The sequence below is a fragment of the Alosa alosa genome, chromosome 2, assembly GCF_017589495.1.
Source record: "Alosa alosa isolate M-15738 ecotype Scorff River chromosome 2, AALO_Geno_1.1, whole genome shotgun sequence".
NCBI lineage: Eukaryota > Metazoa > Chordata > Actinopteri > Clupeiformes > Clupeidae > Alosa > Alosa alosa.
Genome location: NC_063190.1, coordinates 24,192,410 through 24,215,019, shown reverse-complemented (window position 1 = coordinate 24,215,019; position 22,610 = coordinate 24,192,410). Strand labels below are relative to the sequence as shown.

Sequence of the window (22,610 nt, the reverse complement as noted above, 5' to 3'; positions counted from 1 at the left end):
TTTAACACCAGAGAGGTAGAGATCTTTCAGAGGGCCTCAATTTCTAGCTACGCCCATGTTTGTGAGTGTGAGACAGTGGTGTTTATACTGTTGCCTTACATCTCACACCAGGCTTCTTTTTATGTGTAAAAACCTTGCAGTCAACAGAGAGTAAACAAGCAAAGAAAGAAGGAAAAGAAGAATATTTTTGCTTTCTTTGCGGCCAGAATCCCCCGAGAGATGGCCACACTGTCTCAGTGATGGCACTCAAGACAGAAATATCTGGTTTCCCGTGGCGCTCTCTTCGACCCGTTTGTCTTTTTGCGGTGAGGGGATTCCACTGAAAGATACTCCGGTCTGAAACACCAGACCAGGCTGTGTTGGTGGTGGTCTGAGGAACACCCTGGCCGCTGGGTTCAGTGTCTCCCTCTGATGAGTGGGTGATCCCTTTTCTGACAGACACACTTTGTTGTGATTTCAAAGCTGTGTTGTTAAAAATGTGGGTTTTTCTAAATGTGTTTGCAAGTTAAAATGTTGGTCGGACATTGGATGTGATATTATATCTAGTCTAACTTAAGGTCACCAAACAACCAACCAACCTTATCTAAGGTCATGTTCAGTCACCCGGTTGTTGTCTGTCTCTAGACTTTTTAAACCACTCCCACTCCGTTACCATGGAGTAGTTAAATTGGTTTTGTGTGCTGTGACAGATGTCCACATGGTCCTTTGTGTTGTGAGTGTCATTGACTCACAGTAGGCATTACTAAACTGTCAACAGTAATTGTGTTTGAGATGAAACAAGATTGTTAGTTTTGCATCCCTGCTGAGCCCAATTGGTGGATGCCTTACATTTTTCCAATTACGGATTGGCTTACTGGATCATTCTAAGGATATTTCTCATCAGGGAGTCGCAAATATAGTAAGGGTGTCAGTTTCTTTCCATCATCGGAAAGAATGAAGTTGTTCATTCTGTTTGTTTTCCATATACAGTACAGAACCATGCAACTGCATTCAAATGTGCAGTAATTTCTACACCTTTATATGGTATGGAGACCTCATACACTCAAGTAAATGAAAAAGGTAATTAGACATGGTGCAACCTTTTGACCAATGTTGAGCAACATAACAGATTGTCTTCAGCTTGTATGATCATGAAAATTGGCCAGAACAACAATACACAGAAACACTGCGCTGCAACATTGCTCAAAAATTGTACTTGTGTATTTTCAGTTTAAGACAGGCAGACGATTGGTTTCTCGAAAGGCTCCCTGTTAAGTTATTGCTTATGGCTGAAAATATAACTGCATAGAAATTCAGTGAGACTGCATCTCATCTCGTTCTCCTCAGTGCCTGGAGGCTGAGTGTATGACAGCTCTGTGTTGCACATTGAGAGGCTTCTCTGTGCGCTTTCGCCTTTTTTGTGCCGTGCTGCTCTGCTGCTCAGGAGCCAGAGTGGGCTGGTTTGATGTGCTCGCTCGCCATGACATGTGATGGGACTGAGTGCTGGAGCCCTCGCATCACACAGACAGCCAAGTAGGAGCCCTAGAGGTATTATATAATGCAGTGTGTGTGTGTGTGTGTGTGCGTGAGCGTGAGTGTGTACGTGTGTGTATACAGTCATCCATGTGTGTGTGCGTGCATTCATGTGTGTGTGTGTGTGTGTGCGGGTGGGTGGGTGCATATATTGTTGTGTGTCAGAGAGAGAGAGGGAGGCAGACTTACAAGTGTTTTCCGAGCATTTAATTTTAGTGTTTACCTTTTCTTCTGTCTTCTGTAAATATTATAGAAGTATATTTGTGCTGTGTGTAGAAGAGCACTGGTGCTTGAATTTCCATCCATTGTCTTGTTGTAGTGCATGGATCACAAAAATACACTCTGCAACTCAGGCCTGAACCACACACACACACACACACACACACACACACACACATCTTTTTTGCCATGGCAAGGTTGGGTTTGAAGGGGGTCTCCAATGAAACTTTGATTGCCTTTAATAATTCACAAGCATGATGAGCCATGCATTTGCTCTAGTGCAAAATCAGGCTAGGCTGCTCTCCCTAGCCACAATGTTTGAGTTCATCTGTCTCAATGGGTAGGTGCAGGCATCTAATATATATATTTATGTATTACATTGTCAATTGCTTTTGTCATAAATGCAAAAAAAGTCTTAGTATATTGCTTTTTATTTTGTAGTGTTACTGTACACACACAAATCACATCATATATGCTCGTTACCATGACCATGGTATTAGGTCTCAGTTTACCTTTTCCGTTGCTGAGCTGAGGAGATGTCTGGGCTATGGTGAGAAATCAAATAAAGGCTGGGATGCAGTCAGATGCAAGGTATGATTCTAGATCACCGTTTGTGGTTAATATGTGCAGATTTCTGGGTTTGTGTGTCAACTTCCACCTCTAGATGGCACTGTTGAGCCTCCTGTTCCCATGTCAAACCCTCTGCTTTGTGCTTGCCTGTTACTGTAATAGTAACTTCACAATAATCAGCTGACGTTGCAACTGAGATTATCTGCTCAGTAAGGAGGGAGCATTCTGATTCTTATCATGTCATGTCTGGGTTTCCTCATCTAAATTTGAATGTATTTCCTTGTGTTTCTCCTGAGTATTCCTCGCTCATTTCCTGTTTATCAAAGGAATAAAGTACAGTTTGGTATACTGTTGGATGGAGTTTAATAAGACACATTCAGCAATAACTAATACAAATAAAAGAGGGAAATGGGAGAGAGAGAGAGAGAGAGAGAGAGAGAGAGAGATAGAATTTCCATTGATCAACTGCATTTCATAAAATAATTTGGTGTAAACAGGTCAGTCTTAAATAGATGTTGTTTAAATGTTGGCAGCAAGTCACATTTAACTTTACGTCAAGAAAACTAAAACCAAAAGACTGGCCTTTTACAACATGCCAACTTAGGTTGGCCTTTTAAATGTCATGATTAACAATTTCCTGCCTTAGAATAGAAAAAATAGGAAAACCCTCATACTTTTCTATACTATGTTTACTAAATATACTATGAGCTATAGTATATTGTATGCCATTGTCTATCAAATGGCTGTATGATTCTGAAAAATAAGTGGGCAATATTTTATTTACATTCCTTTAAAATCATTGGCTATTACAGGGACATCACTCGTTAACACCTATATTAAAACAAAGAGAGACAGGGAGAGAGCGAGAGAGAGAGAGAGAGAGAGAGAGAGAGGGCAGTGACCTGAAGGTGTTTTAGCAACCACCCTCTTTCCTCCATGTTGTCTTTGTAGGTGGAGGTAGGTACACCTAATCCATGACGTAAACCTGAAGAGGTACCAGTGGATGATGGGGGCAGGGTGAAGCTGGTGGAGGAAAAAACAAAACAAACAGAAAACAGAAAGACCTCAGTGCTCGGGCTTACTGTAAAGGGGTGGGGCAGGCACGGAGAAATGAGGAAAGTGTTTCCTTTTAACCATGTGTCACAATTTCCTTTCTTACTCTTTGCCACCAACTGAATTCCAATTGTGACCTACATTTGCCATTTTGGATGGACTAGGTATAGCCTGCTATACATAGCACAAAGTTCAAAATCTATAAGATGTTTGTAAACATGCCTCTGTTTTTGCATTTACTAAACCATTTGCTCATTAGCTTGACTGACAGATTTTTTATTCATGAATAGCCTAAACCTTGACCTCCTCAAACTAACAAGTGCAACATACCCAAAAGGTTAGAAAGGTCATCCTCTTCACCAAAAAAAACGGCACTAGACACTGAGAACACTAGTGGCTTTGAGCTGTTACAAACCTTTGTTGTGTAGGTGTTGTGTTGTGTTGAATCAGTAGCACCAGTATTTTTCCATAGCTAAGCTAATTTAAACCAATAATTGTATGTGTCTGAAATGTATTGTATTTTATGTGTAACTATGATGTAGTTTTTAATCTATCTACTTTGTCTCAGTGGTAGCATTGGACTTAAATAGAAAATTATCAGTGGACAGAATCGGCGTATATGTGGGGGGATAATTACTTACAATTAGTCTAATTCTGCGAGTTCCTTTTTCCTTTCCAGTAGTTGCTGGACTTCCCGGGGGACACAGGGAGGGAGGGGGCTTGGCTACCGTGGAGCTCTATCAGATTGTCCTGTTTGTGAGGTGGAAATGAGATGGTGAAAGGAGTGTGTGTGTGTGTGTCTGTGTGTGTGTCTGTGTGTGTGTGTGTGTGTGTGTGTGTGTGTGTGTGTGTGTGTGTGCTCATTCAGAGGGGTGTGGTCCCTCCCTCTCCTTTCCTGGCCGTTCTGAGCCTTATGGCTGCCAGACCAACACAGACCTGGAGAAAGAGAGGGTCTGTCTGCCCTGCAGCCCCTGGGCTGGTTGGTGACGAATTCAAAAAAAGTTAAATAAATAAATAAAATAAAATAACAAAAATTGTTCCTATTCATCACCCTCACTTATACTGATGTCATTAAGAGTTAAATAAATAGGTTATCAAAAGAGCCATTGACAGTGGGCTAAACCAGTTTGGCACCAAATGAAAGAGAAGCATTGTGAGACTAGTGTTTTAGCGCGGTGTGTTCGAACGTTGGCTTGTTTTTGACTCTAATGTGGCTCAGGGGTGGGGAGCGCAGGCGAGCTAGCTAGCTACGATGCTCTGGGGGCCAGACGTTATGGCGACGGTGTCATAAACAGGTGGAAGCCATGGGGAGAGATGGGAGAAAAAAGAAGTGCAGGTTTGTCCGAGGCCACCCCCTAGAGATTCACTGTGGATCACACCATTGGAGAGATAACAGAAGCTTTTTTTGGCACTCAAGCTTCCCTCCATTTGCTCCTTGTTTAAACGGACCTTGGATTGGACCTTGATCCTTGGAAAGACCCGACTGTCTTTTTGTGCATCTTTTCCCTTTCATTCTTGTGTTTTGTTCACTCTCATGATCTCTTCAGTCTTTTCTCTCTGCCTGTCTGTCTCTCTCTCTCTCTTTTCTCTCTCACTCTTCAGCTTTCTTCCTCCCTTATTCATTCTCCTCCCATAATCCCACCCTTCCTCTCTCTCTCTCTCTCTCTCTCTCTCTCTCTCTCTCTCTCTCTCTCTCTCTCTCTCTCTCTCTCTCTCTCTCTCTCTCTCTCCGTGGAGAGTCAGACCAGCCCACAGTAACCCTACACCTGCTCCATTCACGCGGTGCTGTAACTGACCAAACAGCCTAGACCAGTCAGCGTGCTGACTGACTCTCAGTCGTTCACTCACTCCCTCCCTCCCTCCCTCCCACGCTTGCTCACTCTCACACACACGGCAGAGTGTCAGGCAAGGCTAAGGGCTATGCTGCTCTGGTAGACTGCTCGTCATCTTACCTCAGATCCACTGAGGAGTACGCATTCACGCATTCTGAAGACAGAAGTGAGCGAAAAAGAGAGTGAGAGAGTCAGACAGAAAGAGAGAGAGAGAGAAAGAAGGAGAGAGAAGACGTCAACAACAACAGCAACTACATGAAGAAACAGAGGACACCAAAACAAGGCCACAAGTCACTGTGTCAGAGTGGAGCAGAGCTAAAAGTTGGACTGAAGGAGTGAAGAGGAGCCAGGAAGAGCTGATTGGAAAACAAAACAGAAAGAGAATCATTCAAAAGCTGTGGACACACAGTCCTACTGTAAAAGTCTCCTTTGGACGTGTGCTTGGATGTCCCCCTATCCATGGTGTCCCAGCGGAATAGGTGAGTGAGTGCTGTTGTCCAGGGGCCTTTCAACGAACATGTCTCAGGATGATGCGGGGAGCTTGGCAGAGATGGCCGAGGAGGGCAATGGAGGAGGAGGAGGAGAGCCTCAGAAGATCGGGGAGCACAACCGCAACGACAGTCAGGACAGCATCGTCCTCCAACAGATGGCCACCCTCTCCATGGACATGTTCACTCCCAGCGACTTTAAGGGCAAGTTCCGGAAGATCCAGCCCAGAAAGAGACCCACCATCGCCATCATCAGAGAAGGTACAGTGCTGCACAGCGTCGTCCACCCCGTTAAAATTCTCTTTTTTTTCCCCGGACCACTCAGTCTGACTCACCAGACACACGTGCAACACAGCGGCTGCTGTCACAGTCTAGCTCCTATGCCTGTGCAGTGTTGTAATTAGGCTTTGTCCAAACTTGCAGACTGGCATGAGGTGTTTTCCCTAAGTGTTTATGCACTGAGGGCTTCTTTTTAATGTTCCGCCACCACGTCCTGCTTGTTTCTTTCCCCTCACCACCATGCGGTGGCCTATTTGAGTTAGCCCACACATACCTCAGTGCAGGTGAGCAGCGGGGTTATTTTCAAGCGAGTGTCACAAGGCAGCTTTGAACGCAGCCTTTGTCCGGGATGTTTACTCTGAAATCCCCGGCACACTGTCAAGCAGACAGCAGACCCCTGAAGGCTCGCTTTCTCTCCAGCTGTTTCTCTTGCATCACACCATCGTGACTCACAGTGAAACTTGTGTGATGGAGCGCTGTGACATCACCCTCGTAATGCGCTGACAGGGTCGTAATGGTATTTGACGAGAGGCTAAAGAGATAAGGAATTACTGTCACTCTAGGTGTGACTTTTTTAGAGTGGTGGAGGAGGGCAAGGGCTGAATGGCCCCTGTGTGGGGGAAGATGGGGGCCCTGTGTAGGTGGGGGTGGGAGTGGTGGTGGTGGTGGTGCGGTGGTAAGGACCAGGTGCAGCATATCAGATCCCCATCAGAGGAGACCCAGGCATTAAAAGGCCTTGTCTGGCCCAAGTTCACTACCATCTCTCAGCACATTGTGGAGAGGCAGAAAGAATGAGAGAGAGAGAGAGAGAGGGAGGAAGAGAGACAGAGTCCTATGGAGGGGTATAGGTGAGGGAGACTGAGCCAGAAAACTGATATTAGAGACAAGAGGGAGGGAATGTGAAGGTGGATGTGTGTGTGTGTGTGTGTGTGTGTGTGTGTGTGTGAGAGACTATGTTGGGGAGTGTACCGGAGCAATCACAGGGGCATTTGTTAAGGAGGGGGGCTGATGTGTTCTCCACGAAGCCCGGCAGACATGCTCAGCATTCCTGTCCTTCAACAGAGCTTGAGTTGTGCGTCTAATCAGCGATTTGAGCCTCCTCATCACTGCCCTCACCACTCTCCCCACCCAAAAACCACTCACTCTCAAAGCCACTTTTCACCCAGCACACAAGCACGGCCTGTTGGCCTGATGTGTTTTCGGAAAACGTGTTGGACCTCTGAACAGGTAGTAGGCTATGCGAGATGCCTGGTCTGAGTGAGTTGCTCTGAATGCTCTCTGTTGGCCCCGTGAAGAACAACTTTGACAGTGTTCAGAGGTCGGCTCAGAAAAACTCTGCTTAGAAAGAGAGAGAGAGAGAGAGAGAGAGAGAAAAGAAAAAACAAGCTGCCATGTGTTTTAGGGAACAGAAAAATCACACAGCACTCACTCCAATGACCTTTTACTTCATACGTCAATAATGTAAATAGAGCACTGAGGGACTTATAGAAGCAAAGCAGTTGTACCTGTGTCCATGGTAAATGCGGCCTGTGTTGAATTTGTTTGTATTTGATTTTAGAGTTTAGCTTAGAGGTGTGTGAGTTTAGAGTCACTGACTCTGGCTGGGTTGAACCCAACTGAAACAGGCGTCATGGCGACATGAGTGGCAAGCAAGCGAGCGGCCCCGTCATGGTAACGGGATCCTGTTCCCGAGGCTTCTTGGCGGCCCCTATACCCCCTGTGCCAGATTCCAACAGCTGGCATCACCAGGCCCCTGTTGGGAATGCCTGGAATTTTGGGAGACTCTTGTAAAGATTATCTGCATCCAGCTGCCATGAAGGCAAGAGTGATAACCTCAGCAGTTCTCTTCTCAGGCTTTGCATACTGTCAGTGGCTGCACAGTATGCAATGTGGAAGACGTTGTCTGATGTGTGTATGTGTGAATGTATGTATGTACAGTATCATGTATGTATGCATGTATGTATGTAAAGGCAGTATTTGTGTGTGTGTGTTGAGTTTAAAAGTTGTGTGTGAGTGTTGTGTGTGTTTCGATGTGTCTAAGCATCACTTCTTCCTGCTCTGAAAACAAGCCGTGTGTGCATCCCTGTTGCATTTCCTCATTGATTGCCAGGGATGTAGTTTATAAATAGTGGTGTCTAGTTACTGTGATACAAGGTTTCACAGACATCCGATGTGCCAATGCTTCATTAGCAAACTTAAACAAGTCATTTTGCAGTCATCCATACTCAACTTGGTATCACATGAGCTGATGCTGACTTCTGCTTAGTTTGTGAGTGCATAGACATATAGCGTAGTGTGTCTTTTAGTTAGATCAGTCTCATAATTGTCATCCAGAAGGACATAGATGACCCAGCTGTTGCAGACAGGGGCGAGGGCAGGTGTTATAATCCATGACGTGCGTAAGGGAACATTACCATTGGACAGATGGTAACATCATGACTATATTGTGACAGTATGACCGTCTATTCTTCTAAACCGCTACATCATACAAACCGCTGTTGTCATTGTTGATAACTGGCGTTGTTATGTTGGCTTGCATTGTTAATGATGACATGCTGTGTATTTGGGCTGTTGTAATGTATGAACCACCTTGTTAGAAACTAGGGTAGACTTTATGGCTTCATAGTTTTTTTTTAACATGGCGGTCAGTTAAAAAATTACCAGGTGTACCTATGTTACCCAGGAGACACACTGTAAAATTACTCTTATGTAAGATCAATACTTTCCAAGATACAGCCAGTTTCACAGGGGGAGGGGGGTGTCGATTTTGTTCACCTCTTTTTTTTGTCAAAGTTCACAAGCCCACAGCGCAAGAACTAAGCCATGTAGGAGGCTCAAATTTTGCATGCTGGTACATAAATAGGAATAGTATGTAGCAAAATCGTCACATTTGGTCTGGATAATCCTGCATGGTCATAGCTGTCCCTCAAAGTTGATACAAATTTTGTGGAGTTTTTGGCTGGGCTCTGTTTAAGCCTTAAGAAGACATATTTGTACTCAACATAGGCTCTTGATTTATTTTTCCTTACTGAGATAAGTAAAACACTCTCAAAAAAACAATGAACAGAAAATAAATCCTTCAGGGTCTGAACAGCAGACCTTACAAGTCTAAATAATCATTTTGGTTCTCATTTTCAGAGCACCCAAACACCTTGTGGGAATATACAAAAGATTTTTTTAAATATTTTTTCTTTATTCTCCATGATCTTTTCTTTTTAAAAACACCAATTTTGACTTGTCTTATGCAAATCTTTCTTTTTCACTTTCCACCCTGAACATGGGCAAAATGCACCATTGACATCAATATGTTTTGTACAGAGCTACCACAGGTTACTCTATACAACCACAGGTGGCAGTGTGGTGACTCTATATAAAACATATTTATGTCAATGGGGCATTTTGCCCATGTTCAGGAGTGGAAAATAAAAAGAAAGATTTGCATAAGACAAGTCAAATTGGTCAATTCAAAAAAGAAGGGATCATGGAGAATAAAGAAAAACATATTTAAAAAAAAACCTTTGTGTGACCTTGAATTTCCCCTGGGGATCAATAAAGTATCTATCTATCTATCTACAAGGTGTTTGGGTGGTCTGAAAATGATAACCAAAATGATTTTTCAGACTTATGAGGTCTGCTGTTCAGACCCTGAAGGGGATTTATTTTCTGTTTATTGCTTTTTGTGAGTGTTTTCTACTTATCTCAGTAAGGAAAATAAATCAAGAGCCTATGTTGAGTACAAATATGTCTTCTGAAGGCTTAAACAGAGCCCAGCCAAAAACTCCAATACAATTTGTATCAATTTTGAGGGACAGCTATGACCATGCAGGATTATCCAGACCAACGTGACGATTTTTGCTACATACTATTCATATTTATGTACCAGCATGCAAAAATTTGAGCCTCCTACATGGCTTAGTTCTTGCTAATTGTGAACTTTGACAAAAAAAAGAGGCCGAACAAAAATCGACACCCCCCCCCTGTAAAACTGGCTGTATCTTGGAAAGTATTGATCTTACATAAGAGTAATTTTACAGTGTGTCTCCTGGGTAACATAGGTACACCTGGTAATTTTGTCAGAATTTTTTGAGACCTAAGTGCGTGGGCCCTGGTTGAACTGACGTGGAATGACCCATGCAAATACATGGGAATATGGAAATATACGCTAATATGTGGATGGGTCAAGTCAACTAAATATGTTTGAATATAAAAAACAAACACACACACACACACCTATGTGTTTATATCCGGTGTTGGTGCCATTAGGATTACCCATGTAGCCGAGCCCTACGGGCATCACTGTTTGTGTGTGTCTTCTTCCACCTGCTTGCACTAAAGCCAGTTCTGGTAAACAAACAGGATGACTGAACCAGGAAGTAGAGACGAGGTAGGCAGAGAAATAGATTCAGAAACCACAAATAAGTCTCCTCATTGAAACCACAAATAAGTCTCCTCATTGAAACCACAAATAAGTCTCCTCATTGAAACCACAAATAAGCAAGATTTAAGCATGCATAGCAAACAGAAGCAGATATACAGAATTACACAACAGGTGTTCATAGTCATGGTACAGTGTTTGATTATGGAATGTAAGCTTCAGAGGTTGCTAATTGTGAGCTCTGTTTTCTTACTGGACATACCTATAGGTTGTTTTCCATAGATTCTCTCAGTCTGTCATGTTTGCCCAATCTATGCATGGAGCTAAGATGTGTGTGATATAGATAGAAAATATAAATTCCTATTTTTCAGTGACCAGACCTGGAAGTTTTAGTGACAGCCATCCAAGACCTCTTAAAGGACTCTTCCACTTACCACTTATTGCTTTCTTTAATGAAACCTTTGTGTGGCCCTTGTGATAAATTCCACAGTAATTGTCAATGTATCACACACCAAGCCTACTCTGTTCAGTTATGATCTGTGTAAATGTTTGCTTGTTGGCTTAATTGCCTATTTGCCAAGGGCTTGACAAGCTCATAGTTGTGGTGTCTGTATAATTCTTGGTTCATGTTCATGGCCATATGGGCTGGGCGATATGGCTAAAAACTGTATCACAATACAGTTTTTCATATCAGTCGATATCGATAATTATTGATTTTTTAAAAAAAAAATCTATTTCAGATAAGGACCAGAAAAAGTTAAATTTAAACACTTTTATTTTAAACTTAACCTTCCTCTGATTTTAATCACCTCAGTTATCAATCAAAGCAAACAGGGAAAAGAAATAGCAACACAATCATGAAAAACACTCAAATAAAATAAATGTGCACATAAGTCTGAATGAAAAGCAGCACTGGTTGAAGCCTGAAAACATTGTAAACAAAGTAGCTTAATTTGCTAGTTTATCATAGTCTACTGGTTAGACTGTTCAGTTTCCCCACGTGTGTTTACGTTTCAAATGAATACCTTTTCTTCTTGGGACAGGCCCGTTTGAGTCTCGGAAAGTACTTTTCCATTTGCATCGGGATTGAGATGATTAGAACTTAGCAGTCAATTTGAATGCAACAGTTTTGAACAAATTCGTGCAGCTTGCTAATGATGCTAACCGGATTTAATAGCAATTTAGCCAGTCGTCTTGCACGATTGTGAATGTTTGGATTACGTGCATGCTGAGATGCGCCTGTTGGGAGGAGAGAGAGAGAGAGAGAGAGAGAGAGAGAGAGAGAGAGAGTGCACGGAGCAAGGACTCAGAGAGTCTGTGTTGAGGTAGGCCTACTATCGCCTACTCTGGTAGAGTTGCACATAGCTACAATGCAAGATATATTTAGCCTATATATTTATGGACAACGTGAGGAGGTGTGTGTTGCTTTTAATTATCGAATGTTCTATTGAACATATTCTTTATTGATTAAGGTACATGTCTATTGTGATACATATCGCTATCGTTTTATCGCCCAGCCCTAATATGGACATCAGATGTTATTTTGAAATGCAGTTATAGACTGTAAATGCACTTCCAGGACGTCTGGTGGAGGTTTCTTCATTCTCCAAAGAGTGGCCCAGTAATAAATGACAATAAAACAGGAACTGCAGGAATCCCTGGGCCTCTAATCAATTGACCTAAACTGCCCCAGACACAGTGTTATGGGCCACAGCATTCAGACAAAGTGGCAGAATGACACCTTTACACCACCCTTATTTGCATTGCAATCACAGAGATGTGACCCGCTTTACAGGTTTTACAAACAGCAGCCATGTGTATAGTAGATGCACTTTCTCTCCCCCCCCCCCCTCTGTTTTCCTCTGTCAACCTCTTAGCCAGATAAATGATTTTACAGTCCTCAGAGAACAACAAGAGAGATAATTGGTGGCTAACTGTAGATATTCTGCAGCCTTGAGATCCTCTGTGAGTGAAATCCGCAACATTTTATTCTCATAATTTTCTCTTAGTCTTTTTTTGGGTGGTTTCCCAATTATGCAAGCCACAATGCTTCCAGTCAGACACACACAGCAGAGGCGGTTGATCCTTGTTTATTTTCTCGTTATTTCCTCTAAAGTTGTTTCTGTTTGTTTGAAGTTGGCCTGTTTCATCCAGAATACACAGATTTTAGCACTTTGTGTTCAAAATCCACATCGTCTTCCTATAGATAGGAAATGGCAAGCTTTTGTTTGTTGTCATGCAAAAATACTGCTGTTCCACTGTGTTTCCAGTAGGGGGAGTGAGAGGGAATGATAAACATCACCTCCATCTTGTCTCTGTTTACATTGCCTCTATTTTTTATTTTGGTCGGTTTTGACCATTTTTAGTGTGTGGTGAAACATGTAAGACTCAGTTACCACCGTTATTATTTCAATTCCATGACGGTATACCATTCCTCTCCCAAACAGCAGAGCAGCGTTGCATATTTACACAGAATATGCTTGCTGCAGTGTGATGATGGCACAGGCTGTCCAGGCTACTGCAGGCTGAGGCTGCCCATGGTTTGACCTTGAGTAGTTGTGCTCTGAGCGCAGATCTCTCCTCCAGGCTCTAGTGTTGGAGGAACCTTGAGAATCGGAGGCTGAATTCACACACCTCTCCTCCGTTTGTTTTTGAAAAACAAAGGGAAGACAAAGACAGAGAAATATTGTTTGTTTTTGTCTCAGATGAATGGGTTTCTTTGGTTGAGAGAATTGACTGTGAATACAATGTAACTGTTCACAATGCAACCCCCTGTGCCACAATACCACCATCTAGAGTTGGTCCATCAGCGTTGTTTGTAAACATTGCTTTGTCACTGCAGGTAAAACAACGTCCATGCCTGAATGTACACAAGCCATGATAATCTCCCACTGCGCTGCAGTAGTGTTTGTGAGGTGGATACAAGAGACAAGCGGACAACACACACACCACTTATTATGAGGCTTTCTCTCTCTGTCTGTCTGTCTGCCTCTTGCCACTAAGAGGATTGGCTCTTAGGCTCCCCATAACATCTGCGCATTATAGGAAGAGAGAGAGAGTGAGAGAGAGACAGAGAGAGAGAGAGATAGACATGGTGTAAGAGAGAAATAGAGAGGGGTACTGTGTAAGACGATGGCGTAACAATGAGAGAGGAGAGAGATAGAGGGAGAGAGAGGGAGAGAGAGGAGAGAGAGAGAGAGAGAGAGAGAAGAGAGAGAGCCATGGCGTAACAAAGAGAATGAGCGAGAAAGCCATGGCGTAAGAGAGTGAGAGAGAGAGAGGGAGGGAGAGAGGGGGGGGTAGAGTGAGCGAGAGGGCAGGATGCTCACAGCTGACACAGACTCAGCAGGGAGAGGGCTGCAGTATCTGCAGCCGAGAGGGAGCTGGACCGCATCTCTCCATCCTCTCTGTCAGAGCTCCATCCCTCTCTCCTCTCTCTCTCCTTCTCTCTCCATCTCTCTCTGTCTTTTCCTTCTCCCTGTTTCTCGTGTCAGTGGAGAACTAGCTGTGCTCCGCGGCCATGGCTAGTCAACAGGACTCGGGTTTCTTTGAGATCAGCATCAAGTCTTTGCTGAAATCCTGGAGCAGCCGTGAGTACACACCATCGCCGATCTCCCTCTCTCTCCCCCTCTTTCTCTCTCTCTCTCTCTCTCTCACACACACATACACACACACACTCACATACACACACATACACATGGAGTTGTGTTTGTATTTGTGTATTTAGTTTTGACTGCAGGTTTATGAAAAGCTCTGGATTGCCTGTCTAGTGTTATATCACTGCGACCATTCTATCCCTTTTTGCGGATCACAAACACTTTTGCTCTCTCTCACAAACACTGTTCCTTTCTCTCTCTCTCTATCTCTCTCCCTCTTTCTCTCACTCTCTTACTCACTGACCCTATAGCATAGCCCAGCCTATCCTCTATCAGTGTCGTAGGTCGTAAACATCTTGCATTACCCAGTTTTTAGCTGTGACGTTAGGCAGTGGAGTTGCGTGCTGACGTGTGCAAGCCCACACAAAAATATAAACATCCCAGATTTAGGATTCAGTGAGCTCATTTTTTAAAGGGGTGTGATTGGATGATGGATGAATGTTTTCTTTCTCTCTCTCCCTCTCTCCCTCCCGCTCATCCTCTCTCTCTCCCTATCCCTTTCTTGCTCTTGTACAGACATAGACACACACGCACACACACACACACACACAGGCAGTTTTTTCCTCAATGTACCCTTCTGTGTGTATGTGTGTATGTTTGTGTTTGTGTGTGTGTGTAAGTGTGTGTAAGTCTGTTTGGTCCTGTCTTAGTCAGCATTCTCTGACACTATTGGTTACATAATGGGTCCAGGCTGAAGGAAGGACCATCTTCTCTCGTTGTTGAGCTCAGGGGCAGATCATGTGAATAGCCTATGTGCTCTGTCTGCCGTGCAAATCACAGGGTCGTGGGCCAATCACAGCTACGTAGCTAAAGCTTTTCATGCTTTTCTATGGGATTGCACCTCACAGTCTATCTCACATACTGTGCAATTGATGAATGATATTTTTTTAAAGTATACATATGTGGGGGGATGAGAAAGGGAGACATCTAGTAGAGAGCGTGTGAGAGAGAGAGAGAGACCAATCACATCATCCCATCACACTCCTCCATAGCATGACCTCACTCAGTCTTGAGCCTTGCTTGTTTATACGCGTGTGGGTGAGTGCACGTAAGTTTGGAGGGATTTAAGTACAGGCTTACAGTCTTTGAGATAGATAGATAGATAGATAGATAGATAGATATATGGACGGACAGACAGAGATAGAAATAGAAAATCTTATTGACACTGCTCCCCTTACGCTACCCAGAGTGCATATAGTGTGTGTGTGTGTGTGTGTGTGTGTGTGGCATGTCCTCTTCTAGATCGTTCTTTAAGTGTCAAGGTGAAGCAGAGAGCACATGATCTCTCAAGTGACATCCACCTGTGTGGGTGCAGACAGTCTGGGGAAGGGTTTTTGTCCTGTTTTGGACTCACTAGAGCTGAGATCAGAAGGACACAGGCTTCCAGTTCTGTTCCTTATGAAGTAAAACGGATCCAGCAGAATCTCATTTTCTTTCTGTGCTCTGTGGCAGACAGAGATTGAGCACTTCTCCTGCGACATTATTACTCTGGGTCATGACTTGCAGTGTTTCTTCATGGGAAATCATCTGCCTTACAGTGATGATAGTGCAGACATTTGATTGACTGATTGAGTTTATTTGATGATTTTTCAAAAGCACACAGGACTCTGCAGTACAGAGATTACATTAAAAATCACAGAGGATAAAACACAATAAAGCCCAGAGGCTTATTTCCATTGTGGTCCTCGAGTTTTACACGTAACATGTATCACGATAACAATAAAAACAGCGGACAAAAACAGCAAAGACAGCACACAACACATAGCAGACAGCAGGGTAGACATGTTGAAATGCACAATTGGTTAAATGGTATATTTATTTGGATATACTAGCTGAGATTGTCTCTCTCTATGTGTGTATGTGAGAGAGAGAGAGAGAGAGAGAGAGAGAGAGAGAGAGAGAGAGAGAGAGAGAGAGAGAGAGAGAGAGAGAGAGAGAGAGAGAGAGAGAGAGAGAGAGAGAGAGAGAGAGCTTCTAATCTACTTATATGGACCAAATATTCAATTTAGAACCCATTACAAAAATGAAAGAATTTGTGCCTTTTTAATGAGTGGTACTGTTGGGAGGATCATGTAAAATGTCCTACTCCGGACCGGCCCTCATTGTACAGATGTGTGTGTCTATCTGATTCCAAGTTTGAGCATACCAATGCAGGTCAGATTATAATGTTCATAACAATATAGACATGGAGGTAGACACAAAGAAATGTACAGTACTGTAGATTTGCACATACTGATATCATGCTCATATCATGACATTCTCTGGGCAAAGTGTGTGTGTGTGTGTGTGTGTGTTTGTGTTTGTGTGTGTTTATGTTTGTGTCTTCTCTTGACATGGTAATTATTCCCATACCCCCCAGCAATGATCTCACACCAGAATAATCTTTAAAATGACTTTGGTCACACACTGGGTGTTAAGTGTCAGTGTTTGAGTGACTCAGTACTCCTTAGTCACCCCCTCACTCTTAACCATTTGAGCTCATGAACCATTGGAAGCACATCAAGCCCTTTATGAAGGCATCGCAAGCATGCTCACCGAAGAATGTTGTGTCTATGCCCTAGAATGTTACTTGCTCACATACCGATTTAGAACAGTTAGGCCTAGATCTCATCATGTTTCTGACGGTGATATCAGGCAGATAGATATGCGGCGATAAACACGTCCATTCCATCTAACCGAGGCCTTATCTCTCCTGCTCATCAAATATCTCACTTTGGCTGGGTCCTTCCCTCTCTCTCCCTCTCTCTCTCTCTCTCTCTCTCTCTCTCTCTCTCTCTCTCTCTCTCTCTCTCTCCTCCCTTGCCCTCTCTGTAGCCTTCTTTCATTAGAGACCGCGTTTGATATGCCAGCCTTGGCATCACCTTGTGTGGCTGGCTGGCTGGCTGTGATGTTCTTATTGCATCTAAGATGGGTGTGATTTGGCTGTCTTGATATGGGATGGAGCACGGAGGGTGCCATCTGTGGGCTGCTGATTCATGCAGCTGTGTTTGTTTATTTGTTTATTTTTAAGGGTGGGGGGCACTACTGTTTTATTTTTTGCTGAGTCATGCTGACAGTGGAGATTAGCGCCGCTCTCTCATTAGGGGCTGCTCCTCTCCTTGGACTTGTTGTAGGCTACGGTGCACACATCGGCCAGATGGACTCACAGCAGCACGGGGCCATATGCCACTGGAGCACACAGCTCTCTGGGTGCAGCGTTCATCGGATCCTCTCTCGGTTTCTCTCACTCTTTAAAGATCCTGCTCTCTATTACTCCCCCCTCTCCCTCTCTCTCTCTTTCTCCCTCTCTCCCTCTCTCTGCTGTCATTGAAAGGGGTGCACAGGGATTCTTTGTTCAACCATGACACAGCTCTAATGAGACAGGTGACATGAGGTGTTCCTGTGCAGCAGATGTCTCCTGAAACGGAGTTAAAACTGGAGCAGGAGAAGCTGGATCAGAAAGCTGAGTCACTGCATAAAACCCAGAGACATCAAAACCCTTAGCGGGAATCAATTCTATCATCCAAAGAATGAGTGTGTGTGTGTGTGTGTGTGTGTGTGTGTGTGTGTGTGTGTGTGTGTGTGTGTGTGTGTGTGTGTGTGTGAGAGAGACAGCGAGAGAGTGTCCATTTTTTCCCTTCTTGCTCTTCTCCATTTCATCCCTCTCTATTTGCTTGAGACATCCCTATACCAGGAAGTCATACTGACGTGAGGAATCTCTTTTTTTAAAGAAACAGACACCGGGGCATGCCATGGCTTCAGAGTAGGTCACGGAACCGAAAACAACCCTTCAGCACTCCAAGTTAGGACACGCAGGACTCTGCCTAACGACTGGCTACTTTATCACTAAAATAAAAACCCCAACTTCATCACATTAAAAACCACTCACCATCTCAAAAGTGCTCTAAGTGCTGTAATGTGTCAGTCAAACCTGCTTGTCTTGCTAACACTGGGTCTGTTACCTCAACTGCACCAAATGACCCAGACCGAGAGACAAAGATTCATGTGACCGATTGTCTGGTCTTGATTTTATTTGCAGTCATGTAATAATAGTGTGTGTGTATGATTTGATTTGGGCTCGTCCTGGGCGGTTTCCTGGGTCTTATCTGGCTCCTTCCCCCCTCCCCTCCCCTCCCCCCCTCCCCTCCTTTCCTCTCCTCTGCTAGCTGGGCTGGGCAGCTTGCAGCTTTCAGGGCTCATGTTGTTCTGCTGTTGTCTGGCTACAGTGTAGTGTTTCAATGTTGGAATTCAGACTATCCTGGTGTGGTCTTAGACTGTGGCTTCTCTTCCAGGGAAATGTATGTGTGTGTGTGTGTGTGTGTGTGTGTGTGTGTGCGTGCGTTCAGACACTTGTTGGACCAAGTCTGGCCAGCAGCATAGTGCACTTTGACTGAAATACTATGCTGTGGTTTTTAATTCAACATAAAAGATCTTCCAAACAAGCCAAGCAGTTTGGTTGTTGTCTTGTCTAAAAACATCTGTGTTGCGCAAGGTGTTCAAAAATAAATAGCTGTTCACATACTATACATCAGTCCAGTTTCTATGGAAATTAGTTGTGTTTGTGTGAACGTATATGTGCCGTAGCCTATATGTATAGGTGTTTACTGTCATGCATATGCATGTACCTATCTGTCTGTAGAAAGCAAGTCTGGGAGTGTGAGCCATGCTAATGTATGAGTATATGAGTGTGTGTGTGTGTGTGTGTGTGTGAAAGAGAGAGTTATATTTAGCCAAGCACCAGACCTCCCTCCCTCTCTCTTTCTCTCTCTCTCTCTCTCTGGGCTTTGCTAAAATTCCAGCCTGACCTTCTGAGTGTGGAGGGCTCTCTCTCTCTCACTCTCTTATCACACGGCAGAAGGAAGCAGAGCCAGCTAGAGACGGCTGGCTCTGAGTTCAATGCCAGGGCTTACTTTATTTCCCAACCCTTCGAGGATCAACAACAACAACAACAACAACAACAAAAGATCCAGGAACATCTAAGGCAAACTTACTCTTCTTTTCCTGCCTCCCCCTACTTCTTTTCCTCTTTGACACGCGTGGCTGGAATTTCCAGCATGGAGCTCTGGACCCTGGAGCACTGGACTAGGGGCCTGACAGGGAATGTGACCGTGGGAATACTGGGTTAGTTCCGGACAGGATAGCTGAACCGACCCCGCCACCACCACCTCCACCACCTCCAACCCCCCCACCCCTTTCTGCCCACGCCCCCTCCTCTCCTTCCGGCCTGGACATGGAGGTGTCACCGGTGCGATGGAGCCGGGCCAGCGTCATCAGCTTTATTAAAGGCTTGGGTAAGGGGGTCTGTGCTAACGCTAACGTTAGCGTCATCAGCTTTATTAAAGGCTTGGGTAAGGGGGTCTGACTCTGCGCTAATGCTAACATCAGCCTCGTCAGCTTTATACGCTTTTGAAGGCTTGAGTGAGGGTCTCAGAGCGCCTAGTGTCTCTGTGGTCATATGTGTATGTGTGAGCGCATGTTGTATGTCTGTTTTTCTCTCCCTCTGTGGTGTGTGTGTGTGTGTGTGTGTGTGTGTGTGTGTCTCTGGCATATTTTGTTATTGTGGGAGTGTAGGGAGTATCAGTGGGGGGAGAGCAGAGAGTCAGAAGTTACATACTGAGGACTCCTGCCACTGAAGTGTTTGAAATAGTTGATGTACTGGATTTCACCATGGCCACGGCTGAACTGAACTCTTCACAACACTGGATACTGTATGTGGCCTATGCGGCCTTACCTTCTCTGGCCCAATGGGCAGGGGACAGTGACAGATTAGAGGTCAATCCACCTGTCAAGGTGTAATTTACCACAAAACAAGTCTGTTAACAACAAGGGTGTTTTTCACTTTTCTTTGTTTCTCTCTCTCTTGTCATACTGACGCCTGATGGTCCGGCATACCAACTCGTGATGCATTTAGACGCTATGTCATCGTATAAATATGGTATAGATTACAAAGGCAGGGACAGGGAGGGAGAAAAGTCCCAAGCCGGTATGCATATGCTATCCTATTTCTACATTAGACTGAGGTGTCAGTCAGAAAGCTTTTGAACTTGTGTAATTTTGTGCAATTTGCCAGTAGGTTACCGGTCTACTGTTACAAACACACACACTTCTGAGGGCTGTGGGATCAGGCTTGGAACACAGAGGGGTGATTGTCAGTGTGTGTGTGTGTGTGTGTGTCAGCATGCATGTGTTGGAAACAGCTAGCTGACAGAATAGCTGACATACCTTTGACCTCTGGAGTGAAAGGCGTTGTGTTGGATCAGGAGGTCACTGCTTTCCATTAGCATGGTGTTAATGAGGACCTCTGTGTATGTGTGTGTGTATGTGTGTGTGTGTGTGAATGTGTGTGTATGTGTGTGTGTGTGTGAATGTGTGTGTGTGTGTGTGTGTGTGTGTGTGTGTGTGTGTGTGTGCTAGTGGAGTTGGTGGCAAGGATTATTAGCTCCACTCTGTCTCCTTTTTGTCTTTACAAAACAACACCCATGTATGTCATATATTATTTGTAACAATATGCTTGCACACTTGTTTTTGTAAGTCAGTCCATCCTGTCCACTCAACAGGTTTATTTTCCTCTCCTTTCATTCCTGCATTTCCTTCCGTTCAGATTGAACATGTTCTACTAATGGGAGCAAAGTAGTTATTCCTCAGATGTGTCACCAAGATATAATTACATGATGATAAAGAGTAAGTGTTGTGAGTTAAACTGACAGTTTGGTTCCTCAAGAAAATAGGCCCTACTGAAGGTGCCGTTTCTTCCATGGTAACGTTGTTGTTCTCTCAGAATAGAGTGAGGCTAAGTCTCTTTTGTAGGCCTGAACCTGTTGTTATAAATACGGCATGGCTATAGTATTTTTGCATTTAGATAATGCCCTCTAAAGAAATAGTACCTTAATCCCAGTCATGAGACTCACAGATCAAAGAGCCACACTTCAGAAATAATACTTTAGCTCGTATTTTAAAATGAACCAACATGTAATATGGACTGACAGATGCGTTACTACTTAAGTCTGACCTCAAAGGAAAACATTTAACTTGTTTGGTGAGGAACTGCAAGAAAACACAGGATACATCTCCTAGACATTCATGTAGCTCAGTAAAGTATTTGTGGAAGCACTAGCTGAATAAGCAACATGGCCAAGCAAGTCTAAGTGGTGTCTGAATCTTTTTGATCGATCGAGTCCCTTCACAAGTTCTAACATATTATCTAAGTGTAATCAATATTGGTATATTGTGGTAATGGTTCTGGTTAATTTTACTGTACATAATTATACTCAAAGTTGTATGAAAAGGATTGAAAGTGTTGGTTTGAGTTATGAGGTTTCTAATGCGCAGTAGCAGGTGAAGAGTGGGAACATAGTGCTAGCTGCTCCTGAGCACTGGCTGCACATGTCACCCGTTACCGTGGCCACATGACCAGCAATGAGACAGGACCCTCTGGGCCACGGCCCCTCCCCCACCCTAAACAGCCACCCACCCACCCGGGGAACAGAGGGACATGGCTGCCAGAAAATGAAAACACCAGCTGCTCCCCCCTCTCTCTTTCCACTCTCTCTCTCTCTCTCTCTCTCTCTCTCCCTCCCTCTCTCTCTCCCTCCCTCTCTCTCGTTCTCTGGGAGAGACATCCAGGGACCCAGGCCACCCGAGAGCTCTGCCCAAGCTTCCTGACTGTGCGGTGACCCGTACGCTGAGCCTCACTCTGTGTTTTTGGTTGAAGGGCCGCAGGTCTAATCTTAGACCCTGTCTTAAAGAGTTGCTGTTTTTTATATCTCAGATGAACTTTATGTTCCTATCCTGGTTTAGTCATCTTAAGACTCCATGACCCTGTGTATTCTGAGATTATAAATGTATAGTGAAACACAGTGAAATATGTCATGCTATGTTTCCACAAGGAGAGTAAACACTCTGCACACTTTTTCTAACAACAGCATGAAATACTCTGTGGGGAAACTTGTCTAATAGTCTAGATATCTAGGAGAATATGGGATTCTATGCATGAATGCATATATGGGAACATATGCACTCACCATATAGAAAGTATGGGTTTTTCATAGGTGTTGAAATGTAGGGGACCAGTTTATATAAGAGGTCGATACGTCCTTACATGAGTATGACGCATTGCTTGTACACTGATGTGTTTAAGATGGATCCTGGATTGACAATGAGTAGAGTGAAATGTATGAAATGTGTTTGATCATAAACAAAAAAACATGGATGGCAGTGCTCCATATTTAATTCCTGACATGCCCTCGGCTTGAACTGAACAACTCTATACTGTAGCATGAACAATGAATTTCTGACGAAAAAAAAAGATGTCAAACACTCTACATTCTCAGTAACCCATGGACTGTGTTTATGTGTGTGTGTGTGTGTGTGTGTGTTTACGTATGTGTGTGTGTGTGTGTGTGTGTGTGTGTGTGCTTGTCCACAGCGTCTCCAGTTGGCAAGCCCCCCCTGCCCCCAGTGAGCAGTGCTCCCGGAGAGCGCAAGGGTCCAGTCGCCACCATGCCCGTCACCGTGGACCCCGAGAGCAAGCCGGGCGAGTTCGTCCTCAAGAGCCTTTTCGCCAACTTCACCACACAGGCCGAGCGCAAGATACGCATCATCATGGCCGAGCCTCTGGTGTGTGTGTGTGTGTGTTGTGTGTGTTTGT

General features: G+C 44.1%; 1 protein-coding gene across 13 annotated transcripts in view; it reads left to right on the top strand.

Annotated features, from left to right (window-relative positions):
* fryb (furry homolog b (Drosophila)) overlaps window positions 1-22,610 on the top strand; it is an 83,382-nt gene that overhangs the window by 1,696 nt on the left and 59,076 nt on the right. For 3 of the 13 annotated variants that reach the window (XM_048237624.1, XM_048237622.1, XM_048237621.1), the window contains exons 1-2: window positions 5,263-5,935; window positions 22,389-22,579. In XM_048237624.1, coding sequence (XP_048093581.1) covers window positions 5,704-5,935; window positions 22,389-22,579 — 423 coding nt within the window. In that variant the 5' untranslated portion in view covers window positions 5,263-5,703. Of the gene's footprint in view, window positions 1-5,262; window positions 5,936-13,699; window positions 13,919-18,793; window positions 19,255-19,290; window positions 19,312-22,388; window positions 22,580-22,610 lie in introns of those variants that run through there. The other 10 variants (XM_048237632.1, XM_048237623.1, XM_048237627.1 and 7 more) reach the window with 9 other exon arrangements.